This window comes from Phoenix dactylifera, chromosome 6 (genome assembly GCF_051530095.1).
Source record: "Phoenix dactylifera cultivar Ajwa chromosome 6, Ajwa_hap1_PhDact_Kaust_v1.1, whole genome shotgun sequence".
NCBI classification, from domain to species: Eukaryota; Viridiplantae; Streptophyta; class Magnoliopsida; order Arecales; family Arecaceae; genus Phoenix; species Phoenix dactylifera.
The window spans coordinates 31,348,420-31,369,598 of NC_143195.1; the positions used below are offsets into that span (position 1 = coordinate 31,348,420).

Sequence of the window (21,179 nt, forward strand, 5' to 3'; positions counted from 1 at the left end):
ATAAAATTACCAAATTAGACAACTAGAAATTAATTTTTCTCTATTTCAAGGAAAAAGAAATGGCTCTCAATAAATGGAAAACCCTCGCTTTCTCTTTATTTTTCTTTCCATTTATTTTTTTAATACTGAATAATGAAAAAACAAAGCAGATTCTTCTCCACCTCTCCAATTCTTCTGCTTTATTGGCAACTGAGCGTCAAGATGTGGTCCAATCATGGTCACAACGGAGACCAACGTTGATGGCAGATGGGGATTCGGACCCATCCAGCCTTGTAATTTCTCTCCGCATTACTTGGTTTGGGTCATGTCGAATGTGATGGATTTGTACCAAAAGTTTAAAAAAGTAAGAACGCAATGGAATCACGGAAAAAACGAAATCATAACCACGGGTTGTGTCAAAGTTTCATTGCCTGTAGCTGACTTAATAAAATAATTTTCATTGGGAACATGATCATATGAATCCCCCTGGATTTATCGCTCAGTTTGACGTAGCTTCATATAACTGTACCAACCACACCTCTTCCTTTATTACTTTTCTTTTTAAAGGCAAAGCCAACTTGTCTTGCATGCACGCCGTTGCTTGGACGTTGCTTAGACTTATCTAATTATTAAAAACAAAATTATCGTACGAGCCCTGGAGCCCTTCCCTGCCTACTGCGCTCTGTTTCTCCGCTCCATTATTTTTAAAAGTTAAATTCTTTATCTTGGTAGGTGAAGCTCAAGATATTGAGATTACTTATATAGATATGAGCCAAGTTTAGATTTTTGATATGACCATCAAAAGAATACATAAATTTTCTAGCTAGCATAGTAGCATCTCCATGCTTAAGTATTTGCATAAAATTTCTACTACTTTTTGTTTTTATTTCACTTTAATTTCAAACTAATACATCATCGCTTCTAAAAACTTTAAACATCATTGGAACAGTTTGATAAAATAAAAAGGTTTTGTCATATATGCCCTTCAATTTGGTTCATTTTTTTTGAAATTTTGAAAATGAAAACAGAGAGCAAGAGGAAAAATAGTCATACGGGTCCGCAAGGAAGCAGTTTTCTTGATGAAGTTATTGAAATAGATGTAGGCTATAAAGGCTACCTGTAAAAGTGCAGAATCAAACAAAAGCGAGAAATAGAAAAATAATAAAATCTATCGAGATCCAAGGAAAAAGTAGAATGATCAGTGGAGATGCACATCCCAGAGTTATAGTTACAAAAGTAAAGATTATTTTTTGCACCTCTGCTCCTTTGACCATAGTTATTTCTTAACATGGACATTTGATTGGGAGATCCCCATGGAGATCGGAATTGTTGAGAGCTTGCCACTGCACATTATGATAAATAGATTAACAAAGATGAGAGTGACATCAATAAGAACCTGTTGTCAAAGCTGAAACTTGCCTTTCAAGCTCCCTTGTGACAAGGAGAAACACCCGAGCTAACCTCTCTTTAAAGAAAGCTCTTTTCTCTACATGATCCTACTATTAATGCAACGAAGAACATTGATTTAGATATTTAAATTAGGGAAAAGAATATATGAACTCAGAGATATCTAGAATAAAATAGAAAGATTCTACAATTAGCAGGGCATTAACATCAGGGCTAAAAAAGATACAGAGGAAGAGAAATGACTTGCAAACCTCTGTTTCATAATAAACTATGATCAACCACAATCATCCATGACTCTTTACAAGACTCCATAAGTGGAAGTGATAGAATTTTTTTCTGGAAATGTGGTGGTAAATAGATCATTCAACGATCTAGATCGGATGGATTTTATTTCTTTCTTCAATAGAATAGAAAGAAAAAAATAAATTAAATTGTAGAGTCGTAAGCATAAAAGATGCCTGTACGATTGTACAATTCTATTAAGCCCCTGCGATACATATAAGAGAGTTTTATGTACCTTTAATAAGTGTAAATAAGCTCAAATGTCCAATCAATCACCCCATGTTCATTCTAACAATGGGACACAAGAGGAAGTGTAGCAATGTACATTTTTGTCCAAATACTTGGTCATTGCACAATATACAAATAATAAGTGATCTAAAGTGAACTCTCAATACCAAACACATAAAGGTCAACAACTGTTCCTCTCTCAAGGGCTTGCCTTTGGAGAGGTGCTGGCTTTATATCATTTTAGTGGTACATTACCATCCAAATTGGAGAGCAGTCTGCTCATGCACACACTTCTCTCCACCTTATCTCTAAGGATGCCAGAGAATAAGATTTTCTAATAGTACTACACGATCAATTCTCTTACCATATAGCAAGAATTGATGCATCTTATTAGAGTTGGCTGCAGAGTTGTCGATTAACTAGGTATTTTTCATTTTCCAATCTCCGCCTCTCTCTCTCTCTCTCTCTCTCTCTCCAATTTTTTGGTATGCCATATATCAATTGTAATTGAATTATGGGTGTTTAATTTCTGATATCCATAGCCAACAACAATTTTTAAATTCTTCTTCAACTGAAACAGGCTTTCTTAATGATTGTCCTAGAAAAAAGGCATGGGCCTTTCCATTCCAACTTCCAAGCTCTGAGTTTGTTGTGCTCCCCTTCAGGCAAGAGCTTTCCATTCCCTCCTATTTAATTCCAACCACAAAAATAAAGTAGCAGATAGTGCCCAGGCATGGTGATGTCTGTCATCACAAATCTCCCTTTTCCAAACATAAACTATCCCAACTAACTTCGCCTACTCTTTCTTTATCTTTTCCTCAACATCGCCTCTTTTAAGTTTAGTAATCAGGGACAAAGCAGTCTCCTTCTCCCTGTCATCTCCTTTGGTGCTTGGAAGTATGGAACCAAGACAAAAATGGTACTGCATTTCCTGTTCATCACGCACAGCAAGAGAGAGGATCAAAAAATAACTGTGAATCCACATGTCGTATTTATATAATACTACCTCAGGGATTGTTGTTTAAGGTATGAATCCATGATTACAAAAGTTTGGTCTCCTACTCATCTTCAAATGCTTAGACAACCTGGCTATGAAGCTATGGCACTCAGAGCATGGAATTATGTGTCAAATGGTTGACCCACAGGCTGATGCCATGCAATGCTGTTTTGCGCTGCTTAGTAGTTTGTTTGATGTAATGGGAGAGATTTGTGGCATTTTTTTATATATGGATGGGACCATTCATGGGTTGCCATTTGATGGATAATTGAAACAAGTAATATGGTGGGGCTGCATAGCTTTTTCTTTTAAAAGAAATAATATTCCCATTTTTTTAATCTTCTTTTTACCTTCACAATGGCGCTGATATATGCTAGTTGTTATATTTTTTTGTTTCATGAATTGATTCTGCTAGCAATGTTATCTACATATTTCTTGCATGAAAAAGTCACCTATTATGTGCAGCATATATCTTACTGAAAATTTTAAATAAGTAAATTCTAGGTGATCTACATATTAAAACAATCTTAATGAGATTAGCTATGGAGGTGGGGAAAATCCAACAAATAATATATTAATAAAAAATGCCTGCTATATTTAACCCATCAATAATTTTTTTTAAAAAAAATCAAATTTTCATTGATTGGTAAACCCAGGAGGAATAAATAGCAAAGCTACAAATGAACTAATTGTAATAAATTTTCAGACCATTCTTCAATTCTAGAATAGTTTTCCAGATCTTTAATGTGATTTATTAATCTGCCACATCAAATGCCATAGCTATTTCTTTGTCCGAAGTCTATACAGCTGACCCGCTCCCTCACTTTCTTCTCTCTTTCCCAAAGCAACAACCTTTTCCGCTTATAATTCCTTGCTCCCATCTCTTCTTCTCTCTGTTTATTTTCTGGTCCGTACTCTCTCCGCTCCCATAAAGTAGTACAGGAAACAACAAGCCCCTCCTCTCCCTTTCCCTCCTGATAAAAAGAAAATAATCAAATTTCCAAGCTTTATTTTCCTTTTAATCTGAATAGAAACAGCTAAGACTTCTCCCACGCGGTTTCTCATTCTTTCAATTCCTACATCTTTCTTCTCTCTGATGGTTGGAAGCAGAAAAATTCAATTATTCTTCCAATAATAATAAAAAAGAAGAATTTTATCGCTGCCACCACCAAAACACCATGAGCTCCTTCCTTTCCCCATTAAATGCCAATTTCCCCACGACTGAGCACGTGCTTCGGCCCTTTTTTTTACCGCTCACCGGAGGAATTCCCCAGCCCCATTAGAACCAGTCACTTGAAGCCCACACCTACTGCTCTCTACCTTCTACTCGCTTTCTAGCGGGGATGCCGAGGGCGGTGACCGCACCACCCTCGATTAACGGCCGGCCAGGATGACAAGCCGCCGCCCTTTCCTCCTTCCCGCCGCTTCCGCGCTCCTCCTCCTCCTTCTCCTCCTCCGCCTGTCTCCGGTCACGCCTGCGACAGAGGAGGAGGAGGAGCTTCTCCTCGAGTTCAAGGGCAACGTCACCGCCGACCCCGGCCGCGCCCTCGCCTCCTGGTACGCCGCTCCCGGCCGCGACCCCTGCAGCGATTTCGCCGGCGTCACGTGTGGTCCCTCCGGCGACGTCGAGAAGGTTCTCATTCACAGCGCCTCTCTCGCCGGCACCCTCTCCGCCGCCCTCGCTGGCCTCCCCTCCCTCCAGATCATCTCCCTCTTCGGCAACCGCTTCTCCGGCGGCATCCCGCCGGAGTTCGCCGCCCTCACCACCCTCCACAAGCTGAACCTCAGCAAAAACGAGCTCTCCGGCCCCGTCCCGCCCTTCCTCGGCGACTTCCCCGGCCTCCGGCTCCTTGATCTCTCCATGAACTCCTTCTCCGGCGAGATCCCCGAGAACCTCTTCAAGAACTGCTTCAAGACCCGCTTCGTTTCCCTCTCCCACAACAATTTCTCCGGCCCGATCCCGTCCTCCATCGCCAACTGCTCGAACCTCGTCGGGTTCGACTTCTCCTTCAACAGTCTCACCGGCGAATTCTTGCCCGAGATCTGCGAGCCGCCGGCCATCAACTATGTCTCGCTGAGGAACAATTTGCTTACGGGAACCGTCGCCGATAAGGTCTCTAGGTGCCACAGCTTGGACCTTTTTGATCTCGGGAGCAACTCCTTCTCCGGATCGGTGCCTTTCGATCTCCTGGCCCTCCAAAACCTCACCTACTTCAATGTATCTTCTAATAAATTCCAGGGGCAAATCCCGGCGATCAAGACTTGCAGCGAGAGGTTAGGGCATTTTGATGTCTCTGGCAATAAATTGGATGGCGAAATCCCTTCCAGCATCGCAAATTGCCGAGGCCTGAAGTATTTGGATTTAGGCTCCAATGATCTCAGTGGAGGAATTCCGGCCGAGATTGGGAGCTTGAAGTCTCTCAATGTTCTCAGGTTAGGGAACAATGCCGCCATTGGAGGCTCAATTCCGCCGGAGCTTGCAGGCGCGGAGCTGCTTCTGGTTCTGGACGTCGAAAACCTTCAACTCTCTGGCGAGATTCCAAATGCCCTGAGCCAATGTCGCTTCCTTCTCGAGCTGTGAGTCCTTGCCACAGTTAAAACTTAAATCCACAAACCTTCAAAAGGATCATTTCTTTCAGGAATTTGATTGAAGGATTCACAGAATTGTGGTTTTGCAGGGATTTATCAGGAAATCGCTTGCAGGGAGAAATCCCTGACACTCTCTACAACATCACGTACCTCCTATACCTCGACCTCCATCGAAACCGGCTCGATGGGAGCATCCCGACGATACTTGGCAACCTCACCAAGCTCAAATTCCTCGACCTCTCGGAGAATTCACTGACAGGAACCATCCCCGACTCGCTGGGGGATCTAACACTACTGACCTATTTCAATGTCTCCTACAACAACCTCAGCGGCGCCATCCCTTCCTCTCCCACCATCCAACATTTCGGTCCATCGGCCTTCTCTCACAATCCATTTCTCTGCGGCCCTCCTTTAGATAATTCCTGCTCGGGCGGTCCTTCCCGGCGACCAAGGCAGTTGAGTACGTCTACCATAGTGGTCATTGTCGCCGCCGCCGTGATTCTCATCGGCGTCTGCGTGGTAACTGCGATGAACATCCGGGCATATAGGAAGAAGAGACGGGAGGAAGAAGAGATTCCGGTTTCTGAGAGCACCCCTCCAGCTTCCACCGGTTCAGGTGTGATCATCGGAAAGCTGGTTCTTTTCAGCAAGAGTCTACCTTCCAAGTACGAAGACTGGGAGGCGGGGACCAAGGCATTGCTCGACAAGGACTGCCTGGTTGGAGGTGGATCGATCGGAACAGTCTACAGAGCCAGCTTCGAGGGCGGCGTCCTCATTGCTGTGAAGAAGCTGGAGACACTCGGGAGAATAAGGAACCAGGACGAGTTCGAGCAGGAGATGGGCCGGCTTGGTGGCCTCCGCCACCCCAATCTGGTGGCATTCCAGGGCTACTACTGGTCATCCACAATGCAGCTGATTCTATCCGAATTCATCCCCAACGGCAGCCTCTATGACCACCTCCATGGTTCTCGCATTACTTATTCTGCCAGCAGCAGCAGCGGCGGCAGGGGAGAGCTGTTCTGGTCCAGGAGATTCGACATAGCTCTTGGAACAGCGAGGGCTCTCGCTTATCTTCACCATGACTGCAGGCCCCAAATCCTGCACCTCAACATCAAGTCCACGAACATCCTGTTGGATGAAGGGTTTGAGGCTAAGTTAGCTGATTACGGGCTGGGGAAGTTGCTGCCGATCCTGGGCGGCCATGTCTTGACCAAGTTTCATACCGCCGTAGGATATGTGGCGCCGGAGTTGGCGTCCCAGAGCTTAAGATACAGCGACAGGTGCGACGTCTACAGCTTTGGGGTGATTTTGCTGGAGCTGGCGACCGGGCGGAAACCGGTGGACAGCCCGGGGGCGGCGGAGGTGGTGGTGCTACGTGACTACGTGAGAGGGGCGTTGGAGGATGGCACCGCATCCGATTGTTTCGATCGAAATCTAAGGGGCTTCGTGGAGACTGAATTGATTCAGGTCCTCAAGATGGGGTTGATTTGCACTTCCGAGGATCCTTTGAGGCGGCCGAGTATGGCGGAAGTGGTGCAGTTTTTGGAGTCGATCAAAACCAATTCATGATGTTCGTGGCAAAGAGGTGATGGACGCTTGGGTTTGGTGGGATTGTTGGTGGCTAATGCAAGTGTTTAGAACAGAGAAACAAAAAAGAAAAAGAAAATTACATTCTTTCCTTCATTCTTTTCATTGGTCACCGTATTTATTGGAATTTGTTATGTGCAATTTAGATGTTTATTGAAATAAAAGTTGATTTATTGCAATATCTGTCGCTTCTTTCTAAGATAACAATAACTGCAGCCCACGGATAATAACTGGTTTCTTGATTTAGATGTCTGTTTTCTTGATTGTTGGTGCGGTTTTCTAAAGTTTTTATTTATTTAGATGTTTAATTTTTTTTTTGTTTATTGGAATTTGTTATGTACGCCCAGAACTGCAGCCCAGAGATTACATATAGCAATAACTGTTCCTCAGTTTTGAGTGCCATGCCGAGAATGTTCTGGGACAAGCCATATTGTTGAGCCGCAAATTGAACTCTAAAATGAAGCCAGTTGGTGTTAAGACAAAAAGCCACTCGATGGTAATTTCTCAGACTACAGCTATTTGGTTTTGTTTTTTTTAAACCACTGCACATTAAATTTTACTTTGAGAAGTATCCATTAACAGATATTTTATACACTTTGATGCATGCATCTGAAACGATATATGGTTCCTGCTATTACGGCAGCTGCCTTTGATTTACCTGAATCTTCAACCAAAAAAACCAAAAATGACACTACCGTATTCAGACTCCAGGATCAGGTCTTGCTGGTAATATTCAACCTGCTTGCTTGACTAAAGTAGACACCAGCAATCTAGCTAATGGAAGACTGGTAGATGAGGAGCCAATTTAAGAGACTACAAATCCACTCAGCTCCAGGCCCTTAAGACCTTTTAAATGGATTATATCCGGGATCAGGTCTGATTAGTTAATAGTCAACCAGGTTGCTTTAACTACACTAGAGTGACTAGACACCAGCAAGCTAGCCAAAGAAAGTTCATAGATTAGGAGCTCAGCTCAGCCACTATAAAATGTCTGGGTCTGTAGCCCTGTTGAATGGACTTGGTCTATCACTAGTAGCTGCTTGAAGTACGAATGTCAGCACATATCATATCAGAGAATTTGAACTGCAATCTATCTGGGGACAATCGATTTTTATATTTCCCTTAAGCATCATATATTCCGCATACAGCAGAGAACTTCTGGACTGGTCGCTCATACAGTAGAAATATAGAGACTGCTCATGATTCCTCCCACCGTTGCAGGTATTCATAAAGAAGATCCTGCCTATATGCTTTCCATTCAGCACCAGCAGCAACAAAAACAATGTATTTATCAGCAACTGTCAAAGCAGGAGATTGATCACCACAGGACCTACTCAAGGATCATCTAAGATTAGTTATATCTCACCCTGCACCTCAACCTGTATGCTTCCATGTAGTGATTCCAGAGCTGAGAGCTCAACAACATATTCACCTGCCTATTTCTAGGATTGGCAAAATAGATGGCAGTATTGAGAGATAATTACCATCACCCCTGCTATCTATGGCAGAAATCTTGCTGAGTCAGAATAATAAAAAATCACAGACCTAATTGATGTATCATGGAAGTCACCTTCTAGCATTTCAACGACGATTGTTATGGCTATTAATAACTATCATCATGCGTTGGATAACTACAGGTATATCACCCTCCGACAATGTTGTAAAACAACACCTAAACCATCCAGGTTCGATACAGTGGCATGATGATCCAGGTGTTATATTAATCTTAGCTACATTAAGCAGTTTATCCCACAGCTCGAGCTCCCCTTTCTCGCTGTATGGTCGAATGAACTTGCTCATGTCTGCCCAACAGTAAAATCCACCACTGCTTTTTACACACTCAATACCTAACTGTTTGAGCGCATTCACAAACAAAGCATACATTTTCTGAAGCCTCGTTTTGTTTTGCATGATATACCTAGTAATAAATTTTGAATCTGCAAGCATTGAGACCAGCAAGTGCTGAGTGGGAGCTGAAATGGACGAGAATCTTGCAAATTTTGAAGCAGCTGCCAGTACATGTTCATTAAAGGAATAGATGACTCCCACTCTGAAGCCCGGAAGAGAGAGATCTTTTGACAGCCCATATATTATATGAACCCTGCTCCTGTCAAAATCTTGTGTCTGAAGAACCTCTGCAATGCTAACAAATTCTACATTTCCGTGGATTGATCCGGCATATACTTCATCAGAAATCAGATGGATATTCTTTGCAGTGGCAAAGTCAAGAAGATCATAGAGTGTTTCCCTATTCAGTAGATTGCCCACAGGGTTGGAGGGGTTTGAAACAAGAACAGCACGGACCTTTATGCCTCGCTTCTTTGCCTGATTATATGCTCTTTCAAGAGTGGCGATATTCAAACTAAAGTTGTCAATGCTTCGGCACGGTACAGGTATTAGATCTATGCCAGTTCGCCACTTTATATCCCTATCAAATCTGCACACAACAATACTGTAAGAATATGAAATGGATGTCTTGGTATCACAGATCAAAAAGGAATAATTTGTTACAAGAAGAAAAATCACCCTGGATAATATGGTGAAGGTACAAGGAACGCATCTCCAGGGTCTGCAAGACAGAAACTGAGGGTCTCAATTGCAGGAGTTGCACCTGCTGCCAATATGATTCTTGATGGATTAACTGAGACTGATCGTTGCATGACATGACTCATAAATCCAGCCACAGCCTGTAAAAAAAAAGTACAAAATTGTTAATCGACAAGCATTTCTAGCTTAGCCAGGAGTCGCAATAAACAAACAAAAACACTATATATTACATGCCTTTTCCTACCTATTTGCTGTGACTTTACAGATACTAGCTCATAATTGGTTAGTATAGTCATAACTAGGGCTATGCTGTCGATGAGCTATGCTGTCGATGAGCCATGCTGGCACAAGTAACCAAAGACCCAGCCTAGGACCGAATCTTTGAAGCTCAAACGAGTTTAAGCCAGGTTGGGCTTAAGTTTTTGGTTAAAGATGAACTGGATTCATTTTGAGAACAGCCTAGCTCATCAAGAAATCCATATTTACTCTCAGTTTCAGGCTAGACCAGGCATGGATCTTATATTTACAATTCAAGGCACAGCACTCCAATATAGATGACTTTGAATAGCAAGGAAATTTAGGGCTATGTTACCCAGACCATTGCTATTACTGCAAAGTACGCGCAACTGATCGTTCAACATGGATTTGAGTTTGACACTTGGATATGTATCCTGATGCCCCATGATGGAGAGGAAAGGAGGTAGCCATGTGAGATGCAGCATAAGGCCTACTTTGATCGGTCTGATTTGGGAATTGGTCCATGAGCATTTCCTGTATCATGCTCGCAAGTTGAAATACTTAATAAAAGGATTGGACATTTAAAGTTGCATCTAGACCTGAAACTCATGCTTGACTCCATGGAACACAGGTCTAGGTAAAGGAGGGTCAAGAACACATCCCAAAGCTAACTTCAAACTTCAAAACCAAAACAACTAGCAAGTTCTAGAAGTTGCACATCCTCCAATAGCAACTTTTAATCAGTGGATGTTAAGGTAAACTTCGAAGCACTGGAGGAAGATATTGAGAAACAAAAGAGACCGTGGTTGTCAATATTACCTAACAAAAGCTGATAAAGCTAAATTTATCAGTGGAAAATTCTTTCGTAAAGTCTAACTCACAATAGATCTCAAGCATTCAAGTCAAAATTTTGATATATTAACAGCAAAATCCAAATAAAAGATATGAGGAAATTAAGATCTTCACTCCAGTTTTTCAACTTTCTTGGTTCAGACTTCTTTTTTTTTTTTAAATAGTTTTAGTAGCATATATTTGGGTTTGCTTAGGTTGCTTTTGTCAAAAGCTTGAGGCAGGTTATAGCAGGTAAGTTTTAAGTTTTGGTTGTAACCCCAAGAAAGTACTAGGGAATGAGCAGCTTTGACCTAGTGACGGCTTGTGTTTGGCCAGACAAAGCTAAGGATATGTTCTTCTGCATTGGTTGTTGACTTACATGAATTGGAACTAACCCAATCTTTTAATAACCTCATGAATGTCATCGACTCATCTTCCAACTTAGGTTTTTCATTAACTTGGACCAAACCTCTCTAATCCATAATACTGTGTAGCAAATAAGTTAAATATTTCAGGTATATCAAGGATGCACCAATGACTAGCAATCATTTTCTTTCATATAAGAAATATTTAAAGCAGAGAAGGCGATGGTGCAGTTGCAAATAGGGTGTTGTTGACACCTCCACAAACAATGACGAGAAGCGAATCTCTGAGATCTTGCTAAGGATGGTAAATTCTAGGTTATGCTATACTCATGAATAGACCAAAGGAGAACTCTAATAGTTACAGTCTTCCACTTCTATCGATGGTAGTCATCATAGTTGATGTTGTCAAGCACCAATTCTCATACCAAGGAGTGTACTGCGATGTTCAATTCATGAGTGTATCATCATTGAAAAGTCATGGTTGTCAAAACCCTCCAACTCCTAACAATCAACCTTCCAGCTCAATCTTCCATTCTTAGTTTTTAACAACCATATCTATTAGGAGTTGCAGGCTAGACAAGGAGGCTATTTGTTGGCATGCATTCAAAACACAGATTTGGATACCCTGCATTATGAGACAACAGTTGCAAGGGTTTATCGACATAGGGTACAAGATACCCTAGGTGAGATGAATTGACCCTTTGACCTAAGGAAGATGAAGGCCAGAAGGTTTTTTGTAATATTTCTACAAATATAGACCTTGCCAATCGTTAAATATGTCCCTGAATATTCAAATATGCTCACCTACATTCTTGCAAATACTACCAACAGACGGCTTGCTCGCACAAATATAGTATAAGTGGGGAATTTTCTTGATAAATGAGTATCTTGACTTCATGAATTTTCTACTTAATTCTGTGTTCATTTATTAATCAAATTATCAAAATAAAAAAACAAATATGCCAATCAATATTTGATTACTAATTTGTTATTTATTTCGCTCCAGTTTATCATTCTGGTGACAGTTTAAAAGCAAATATATTGTTTGATTTTGAGAGCTTTGAATATATAGCTTTCAGAATTTTTTAAAAAAATTTACTCCTTATATACCTTTACAACTTGCACAGAAATTTTATGTTTCGTATGGACTTGCATATCTGTATCTAGGTTTTTTTATAAGAAACTAACTGTCATTGAATCAAATGGAAGGACTGCCATTCGAGAAAACATAGTAACTAACTATTTAATTTGCTCTATGTATCACAAAGCATCTAATGTGAAGTTTCTTGAGTTACACCAAATACATAAATGGTACGAGAAATGTTAAAGAAAAGAATGAATTAATGAGTGAAAGAAAGAAAGAAGAACAAAGCTCGCAGACAAAAATAAGCAAAAAGGAAAAGCGAGGACCTAAGTGAAAGAGAGAGAACGAAATCCATCCCTTTGCTTACCATCTTCAATTCCATCAATCCATCAAACGGCTGATAAGTTGCCAAGCCACTGATACTCAAATTTCCCTCCTCGCCATCCAGCGCCAGATCCTTCAAATTCTCAGCAAGCCAATCGCGGAGCAAATCCAGCGACAACTGCTCTAAAACCAACAAGCTGACCTAAATCTCCACATCCAAAACAGATCAAAAATAAGAAAAGAGAGCTAAGAGAATACCTGGTTCTCGGCCAATCCGAGCTGCATGACGCCATCGGAATTGGAAGCGGGATGGTAGGGGTCCTCCAGGCACTTCTTATAGCCAACATAGTACGGGGAATCACTGGGTCCGGCGACGGAGGAGGCCCGGGAGGAGATCGGTGCCGGGCCGACGGAGGTTTTCGAAGAGAGGATACCCCGGGAGGTGGTCCGGGGAATACCATTGGGGAGCTCAGAGACGCTGGCGGCTGCGGAAGCCGCGGAGGAGGAGGAGGAGGAGCGGTTCTTGCGCTTGAGGTAGAGCTGGAGGACGTAGAAGAGGGCGCAGGGGAGGAGGGAGCCGAGGACGAGGCCCCCCCGGCCCTGGACCACGCCCTGGAGTGGGACCACGAGCCGCATCGCCGTGCCCCCTCCGCCGGACGGCCAGGTTTCGGCGGTGTTCTCCTCCTCGCCGGCGGACTCCGGGGAGGGGGTTCGGGTCATTGGGGGAGGGCGACGAGGAGGGTTTACGAGAGGCTTTCCTTTGGGTCTGACGGCCGCTTTTTATTGAACTTTAAATTTGGTAAGAGTTTGGTGGGTTTAATAAAGCTCGGTCCATCGGAGAGAGCGGGGGAGAGGGAAGGAGGGAGACAATTTTGCCGGGCTGGGCGCATCCTCTGGTCTTGTGGTATTTGGATTTTTTTGGGGGAGTGGGGAAGATTGATGGATTTACCAGAACGTCCTTGCTCCTTAGCGAAATTACTAATGAGCCCGGTCAAATTTGCATCCCCCCCCCCCCCCCCCCCCCCCCCTAAAAAAAGAGGAAATTCACTGTAACAAATTATGGATGGATGAGAACTTGGGTGTTAATGGGTTGCCTTTTGCATTGCTTTTGTATTATTAACTGCTAGTCGCTGGGTCGGATAAACTGGATTACCTCTATATACACGATGTGTTGGAATCACATGTACATGGTGTCCACAAATTATCTAATTTTTTTGCAAAATATTTATGGTCAAACATTATTACCATCCTGATTCACCACCGTATGGATGAGAGAGAGAGAGACAAAATACATGGAAAACTATTATTTTCATAATTTGTTGTTGATGAGATTTCAGCTAAACTATTGATTTTCCTACTTCTATCTCATCCTCTTATAATTATTCTCGCTAGTATGTATGGCACGATTCGAATTCTACCATTATTTTGGAACAAACATTATGACATGCTTTCGCATTTAGAGCTAAAAGCGGATAAGATATGGATCGAATACTAATATATCCATATCCGTATTTATTTTGTTTGATAAGTAGAGATACAGATACGAATATTAGTCGGATGCAAAAATATATATCCATATTTGTTTTAAACAATATAAATCGGATACCGAAAATACGGATATTAGTTGGATAATTAAATTTTATAATTATAAAATCAAAAATATTACTAAATAGATAATAAATCAAATTAATAGCATATTAATTTAATTATTTATTTTTTTAAAATGTTAATAAGTACTATATAGCTACGCATAGGGTTAGGGCATCACCTGGAACCAGAAGCGAGTTTGGAAAGTGTTCTAAGCCGCGTCCCGCTTAGCTGTGATGCAAAGAAAAAGGTAATTCAAATTGGACAATCTGGACCTCGACCACTCCGGCGTCCCTCCAAATTAAGCTAGCGGCGGGAAAGAACTAGCATCGGGCCCATCCCGTGGGGAGCCGATGGAGCCAGGTGCGGGCTGCTGTGAATGCTCCCAGATCGCAGGGGATCTTCTCCACTGCGAAGAATCCGTCCACTTCTTTGCCATGCTCCCCCCCCAGCACTCGAATCCAAAGCCTCCTCGCGTCCCGCCACACGGGCATCGAACCCCTTCGGCACCAAAAATCCAAATAATCTGAAATTCATCTACTACTCTGTTCAACTTTATTAGTCATCCACAAGCTTAGAGGCAACATTCGTTACTTTGGACTAGATCTTCCCAGCTCCATCTATATATTAGGATCGCATAACCCTGACCAGTCACTGAAACATCTAAGTCCCTTTGCAGCACTTAAAGCAATTGAAGATCTTTTATTTAAAAAAATTCTAAAGTTCTGCTCCTTCCAGCAGGTCCAACATATAGCAGCAATCAGTATGAGAATGGTGGACTGAACATATTTTGTGAAATGGTTCAGCCTCCAATTAATGCATAGATTTTGAAAACCTAGTTGAGGATGAAACATCTCAAGAGAAGAACAAATGATCTTCCATATAGTGAAAAAAAACTTATAGGTGCAGAAAAGATGATCAATAGTCTCATTTGTATCATAGCACAAAACACAATTGCCAAGATGCTACCCATTTTTTTGTAAGGTTGTCTTCTAGTATTAAGTTTTCTTTTCAAACACAACCAAAGAAAGCATTTGATTTTAAGTTGTATCGAGAGCTTTCACAATGAGTGAGCAAATCTACATTAGATATACACATGGTGTTCAAAAAATGGTAAAAGCGATTTTGTGAAGAAGGATCCATTGCTACTCAATTTCCAACATATTTGATCTTTTACCTGATTAAGAGTGACCGAAATCAAGAGAGATGAAAGATTAGTGAACTGGGTTCAAGCTTCCAAGGAGGCAAAGGATGGCCTTTTCAGCCTCTAAGATATATAATGTAGGTTATAATGATCGGTGACCGTGCTATTTTTTCTCCTGCTAAGATTATATAAAGTTGGAAATATAAATTGGAGGGGTGCATCACAAACCCAAGCATCTTTCCAAAACAATGTATTTTGCCCATTGCCAATTTTAAACTGAGCTCTATTCCAAAAGGCAAGGAGAGTGTTAATGACATCACGCCAAATATTAGAACACCTTCTAATAGGTTTCTAACTTATAGATAATTTAACTTTTCTATAGTAGGCAAATTGTACTTATTTTCTTCAAATTTTTGAGTTATTTGAAATATACCTCCATCCCCATTTTGATAATAGAGACATATTAAATTAAGCCAAATCCTTGACTCCCAAACTTTCTCCTCTTTTTGAAAGATAAACTGTACTCCAATTAACCTTACATAATACTCCATGATAACTTGAAGAGCTTAACCATAGGAAATATCTTCAATATTTATCAATCATCTTGATCACCCATGCTAGAAGCTTGTAAATTGACATAAAGTAGATACGGAGAGATGTGAGTACGGAGTTGATTAACATTAACCTTCCCCACAAAAGACAAGAATTTGATGTTCCATATTGCCAATCTAGCTTCAACTCTTTGAATTACGACCATCCAATTAACTTTAATATGTTTACCTCCATATAAAGGAAGCCCAAGGTATTTGATTGGAAGAGATCAGCAACAACAATTTAGCCAACCTGTGTGTCCTATCGTAGCTATGTTGTCCTGTCCCATAGCCAAGAGGGAGCTTTTATGATAGTTGATAACGAACCTAGATATTATTTCAAAATAGTAGAGAATGATCTTCAAAGCAGCCATATGCTCCTTCCTAGTAAATACCAGAGTGTCGTCTATATATTATAAAATCTTCGTCCTTCGACATATCTAATAATTACCATGCCATTTAAAATTTTAGCCGTTGTGGCACAGTTGAGAATACATAGGGGATGGATAGCAAGAACAAAAAGATATGAAAAAAGAGAATCTCATTGCCTTAGCCCGCTCCTGCAAAAGATCTAGTCTCCATTCTCGCCATTCCCGTTCACCGTCCTAAACTTTTTTAGACTTCATATTTTGAGCTTGAGTTCGGGTTCTTGAAGCCGATCATTGGGCTAACTTGACCAATTAACACCTTTGTTTTAAAAGAATTGCGATAAATATTTGCAAATATCTTCGTAAAAAAGAAGTAAAACAATGTGTTTGAGGTAGAGAGCTTATGCAATCGAATAAAGTAATTATGGATCATCATGTCCTTGGTGCATTATTGGCCTATAATGCCACCACGGAATAGTCTGTCCGTTGTTCAATTATCTGATGTCGTTTTCTTGAATCATTTTGCAATAACCAGAGCTTTCAATAGTTTCAGGCAATACAAATGTTCATCCCAGCCCGCAAAAGTCAGATGTCATGCGAAGACTTTTTATAAAACTTTTCTATAATTCATTTCTTTTTTTTTTCTTTTCAATAAGACAATGATTATTTTAATGATATTTATAATGATCTGTAGAGGCCTATGCAGAGATGAACCAATCTATGGTGTTTGCATAAATGTACACAGGAGAAACAACTTAAATTATTCATTGATGCGTAAGAGCAAAATAACAGCATGATGAAGATTTCTCCGCACCGATGAGATTACATTAAGCAAATTGCTTTTAATTGTTGTATTAATTATTTTCTAATTGGTAATTTGGTATGATGTTTATATAACAAATGAAAAAACATTATTTTATTTACTAGCAAAATTTGTACGTGTGCATGTTCATACTTATTTTATTTTGATAGTCAATTTTGCATCAATTTTTTATTAGCCAAATGCATTGCACATGTAGTAGTTTACTTCGACAAAAGTTCCTGGTGCATAGAGGTGGAATCGAGCTAGATCGAGCCGGGCCACATGTCTGCCCAAACTTGGCCTAAACATTTTTCGGGCTTCGGCCCAAGCTTAGATCCAAAATTTCTTTGCAAATCTCTGTCTGAGTTGGCCCAGCTCAAAAGCCAATCAGGCTTGACCCGAAAAGCCCGTCAGGGCCGAAAGGCCGGTCAAAGGGACAGAGGATCCTCATTATGAATTCGAGATTTCGAGCTAAGCTCCAGGCTCGAGATTTGGACCGGAGTCAGGTTTGGGCTTCTGGACGGACCAATGCAGATCAAGTATCAGCTACTTTTAGGCCCGAGCATGACGTGAGCATGTTTCGGCTTCATCCGAGATCCAATCCAAAGCAAGCCCAGCCTGATGGCTCTTGGGTTCGCCAAAGCCCATTTCCAAGCCTACTCATGAAGGGTTCTTTGTCCCATCCTACTTACATGGCTATGGCAATATTTTGACAATAGTTATAACGGTCATAGATGCCTTCTTTTTATATTTATTTAAGGGGAAAGGTACCTCCAATGTACGCATGCTATGAATGTACCAAGGTACCTGTGGAAGTCTGAAATCCTGTTACGCAGCGAATTGCATGGAAGCCTCTCGAAATACATGCTTGGCCTGAATGGCCACCCCAACCCCACACATCAACCCTATGTCCCGAACCAAGGGGTGGTCTGAGCCCTCACCCCTCAGCCCCTTCTGAATCCAACTGATAACTGTGGCTGAGTCGCCCTCCAAAACAATCGAGCCAGCCTGCAAAGCCTGCCTCGCATATCGAAGACCGGCCCAGGCAGCTCGTAACTCTGCCCCGGGGACCGACGTGCCGAACAGCTGACAACCCCCTGCTGCCACGACTCTGGAGTGCAGGTCCCGTATCACAAAACCCGCACCGCCTCGCGCGCCTCCATCCAAAACCGATCCATCGAAATTGACCTTGAGGAAACTCGGGGGTGGGGGTTCCCAGGTGAAGAACACCATCTGAGAAGCTGCCGAAGCAGAAAGAGAACCCCAGGTGTCCCGAGCTATCAGAGGTCCATTTGAAGAGGATCTGATCTCCAATGCCTGTACGCGCGCTAGCTCCACCACGAACCTCGGTGACACCCTGCGCTCACCGAGGGTACAAGCGTTCCTTGCCAGCCAGATCTGATGTGCTGTGCAAGTCGCTCGAATAGCCTCCTGACATGTCCGAGGGCGGACCAACCACTGCTGCATCGTCTGTAAAAACTGAGTCCTCCCATGCCAGACCTCCGGCGGAAACCCTGCCCACTGCCATGCCGACCTCGCCCACGTACACTGGAAAAGCACGTGGTCGACCGACTCCTCCACACTGCATGTCCCGCACTCCGCCGGGATCCCACATCCACGCCTACTCAGCGCTGCTCTCGTCGGGAGACGGTCCCACGCCACCTTCCATAGGAAGAGTGCAGCCCTCGGGTGAAGCCCTGACCTCCAGATCCAAGTGTAGTCCGGCCCTGGCTCATGCTCCTGCTGGATAACACCGGCGAGATCTCCCAGTCGGACCCTGGATCGGTAGGAGGTGCCCCAAACCCTGACATCAGGCCCCCCACAGCCTGGCACCGGAAGAGACCGGATCCTCTCAGCTAGGTGTCCCCCGAACAGCTGACGTAACCTGGCATCATCCCATGCTGACTCTCCTGGGGCAAGAAGATCAAAAACCCGCAGTCCCTCCGCAGCCGCAGCATCAATCATGGTCGGCCAGCACCTCAGTGGGACAGTGTCCACCCATGGGTCCGCAGTCACATCAATACTCCGCCCATCGCCGACTATCCACCTGGTATTTGCCGACACCGTCGGCACATACCTCTCAATCTCACGCCACATGAAGGAGACTCACCGCCCACTCCATGCCACCTCTGAGCCGTCGCGTCCATATCTGGCAGCCATCACCTGACTCCACAGCCCGTGTGACTCCATATCTGCCGAGCAATGAAAGCCTCGCGACGCTCCAGCAGGGACTGCACCCCGAGACCGCCCTCGCTGGTAGGCCGGCAAACGTGCTCCCAGGCTACCAGATGCACCCCGCGGCCTCCGCCATGTGACCCCCACAGGAAGCATCGCAACAGTCGCTCGATCCTCAGTAAGGTCATCTTCGGAACCACAGTGTTGGCCATGAGATAAACTGGCATGGACCCCAACACTGATCTGATCAAAGTCAGTCTCCCCATCATAGATAGGAAAACTGCTCTCCACCCGCTGCACCAGGCTGGAACACTCTGCCACTCGTAATCTGCGGCCTGTGATGGGAACTCCCAGGTAGGTCAATGTCTCCTCCTGCTCAGGAATCTGCAAGATCCCACGAATCTCCTGTCTGACCCTGCTCTCCGTGCTCGGACTGAAGCGGACAGCTGACTTTTGGAAGTTAACTCTCTGGCCCGACGCCATACAGTAATCTGCTACCACCCTACGAAGGACCCGTGCATCAGAAACCCGCGCCCTGGCCAAAAGAAGACAATCGTCAGCGAAGAGTAAGTGGGAAAGAGGACTAGCCCCCGGGGCGGGAACATAGGCCTCCAGCTCCCTACGGGCACACACCCTCTGCAAATCACGAGACAAAATATCAGCACAAAGAATAAACAAGTAAGGAGATAAAGGGCATCCCTGACGCAGCCCCATAGTAGACTCAAAGAAAGGAGAAGGTGTGCCATTGACCAAAATCGAAAACTTTGGCCCCCTGACACACCCCAGCACCCAACCGATCCACTGCCTATGGAATCCGTACGCCTCCAGTGTCTGCTGAAGAAATCTCCATCTGATCCTGTCATAAGCTCTCTCCATATCCAGTTTAATAGCCATCAGGCTATGTCGCTTCGATGCTCGCTGAAGGTCCCACATCATCTCCTGAGCCAGCAGAACATTATGGGAAATGTTTCTGCCAGCTATAAACGCCCCCTGCTCCTGACTGATGATGCCAGGCAGAAGGGGCTTCATCCTCCGAACCATAATTCTGGCCACTACCTTATACAAGGTTGTGCACAAACTAATGGGTCTGAAGTGGCAGGGCTCGGCCGCCTCCTGACGCTTCGGAATGAGCGTGATGAAGGTAGCCTTCCAATCCCCTGGCATCACCGCCTGGGAGAAGAAGCACTGAATGGCCTCTACCACCGATGTCTGAATAATACCCCAATATCGTCAAAAGAAGAACGGGGGGAACCCATCTGGTCCCGGAGCCTTGTCTGGAGCCAAAGCCCAGACTGCCTCCTGTACCTCCTGTGCCGACACCGGTCGGACCAGGGCTGCGTTCTCATCATCCTCGATCCTCACATCCACCCGCGGAGGAGGGAGGGGGTTACTGTCGTCGGACTCCTCCTCCTCCGTCCATCTGGTGCGGAAGAAATCCAACAAGATCTGACGAATGGAGGGCTCACCTTCCACCCGATGTCCCGACCTATCTCGCAGCGAGTGGATCGTGCTCCGCTGCCTCCGAATGATCGTAGTCCGGTGGAAGAAACTAGTATTGCGGTCACCCTCCCGCACCCACTGGACTCGAGATTTCTGACGCCAGAAGATCTCGTGCTGTCGTAGAAGGGAGTGGTGAGTCGCTAGGAGCCCCCGAAGGTCACTCATATCGTTCGTCGAAAGTGTGCCTTCCAAATCTTCTTTCGACTGCAACTCGGAGATCGCGGTCTCAACCCCCTCCACTCTTCGGAAGATATCGCCCACAACCTCGCGGTTCCATCGCCGGAGACGCCTCTTGGCCAACTCTAGTTTGCGCGATACCCGGTGCATAGCATCGCCACGCACCGGGAGGCGCCATGCATCACGTACAATATCCCAGGACTGGGGGTACGATAGCCAAACCTTATCAAAGCGGAAGGGGCTGTAATGCCTGGGTCCCAATGATGTAGAAATCAGCAGGGGGCAGTGGTCCGAGGCGATCCGAGGTAAGTGAGTGACCCTGCAGGTAGGAAAGAGAAGAAACCAGTCTGGGGACGCAAAGGCCCTGTCCAGGCGCTCC

At 43.9% G+C, this 21,179-nt stretch overlaps 3 protein-coding genes across 3 annotated transcripts; 1 reads left to right on the forward strand and 2 right to left on the reverse strand.

The window, feature by feature from the left end:
- The first annotated feature begins 3,707 nt into the window (after positions 1 to 3,707).
- On the forward strand, positions 3,708 to 7,250 carry LOC103716891 (uncharacterized). Its single transcript, XM_008805079.6, has 2 exons — positions 3,708 to 5,470; positions 5,572 to 7,250. Exons 1-2 carry the CDS (start codon positions 4,284 to 4,286, stop codon positions 7,049 to 7,051), a joined length of 2,667 nt encoding a protein of 888 aa, XP_008803301.3. The 5' UTR covers positions 3,708 to 4,283; the 3' UTR covers positions 7,052 to 7,250.
- Positions 7,251 to 8,160: 910 nt separating this feature from the next.
- On the reverse strand, positions 8,161 to 13,349 carry LOC103716889 (1-aminocyclopropane-1-carboxylate synthase 6-like). Its single transcript, XM_008805078.6, has 4 exons — positions 12,716 to 13,349; positions 12,501 to 12,635; positions 9,596 to 9,756; positions 8,161 to 9,506 (listed from the first exon to the last, which is right to left on the reverse strand). Exons 1-4 carry the CDS (start codon positions 13,175 to 13,177, stop codon positions 8,651 to 8,653), a joined length of 1,614 nt encoding a protein of 537 aa, XP_008803300.3. The 5' UTR covers positions 13,178 to 13,349; the 3' UTR covers positions 8,161 to 8,650.
- A 1,755-nt stretch (positions 13,350 to 15,104) lies between these two features.
- On the reverse strand, positions 15,105 to 19,045 carry LOC148703219 (uncharacterized). Its single transcript, XM_088723327.1, has 2 exons — positions 18,294 to 19,045; positions 15,105 to 15,123 (listed from the first exon to the last, which is right to left on the reverse strand). The coding sequence occupies exons 1-2, from the start codon at positions 19,043 to 19,045 to the stop codon at positions 15,105 to 15,107; spliced, it is 771 nt and encodes a 256-aa protein (XP_088579453.1).
- Positions 19,046 to 21,179: the final 2,134 nt, after the last annotated feature.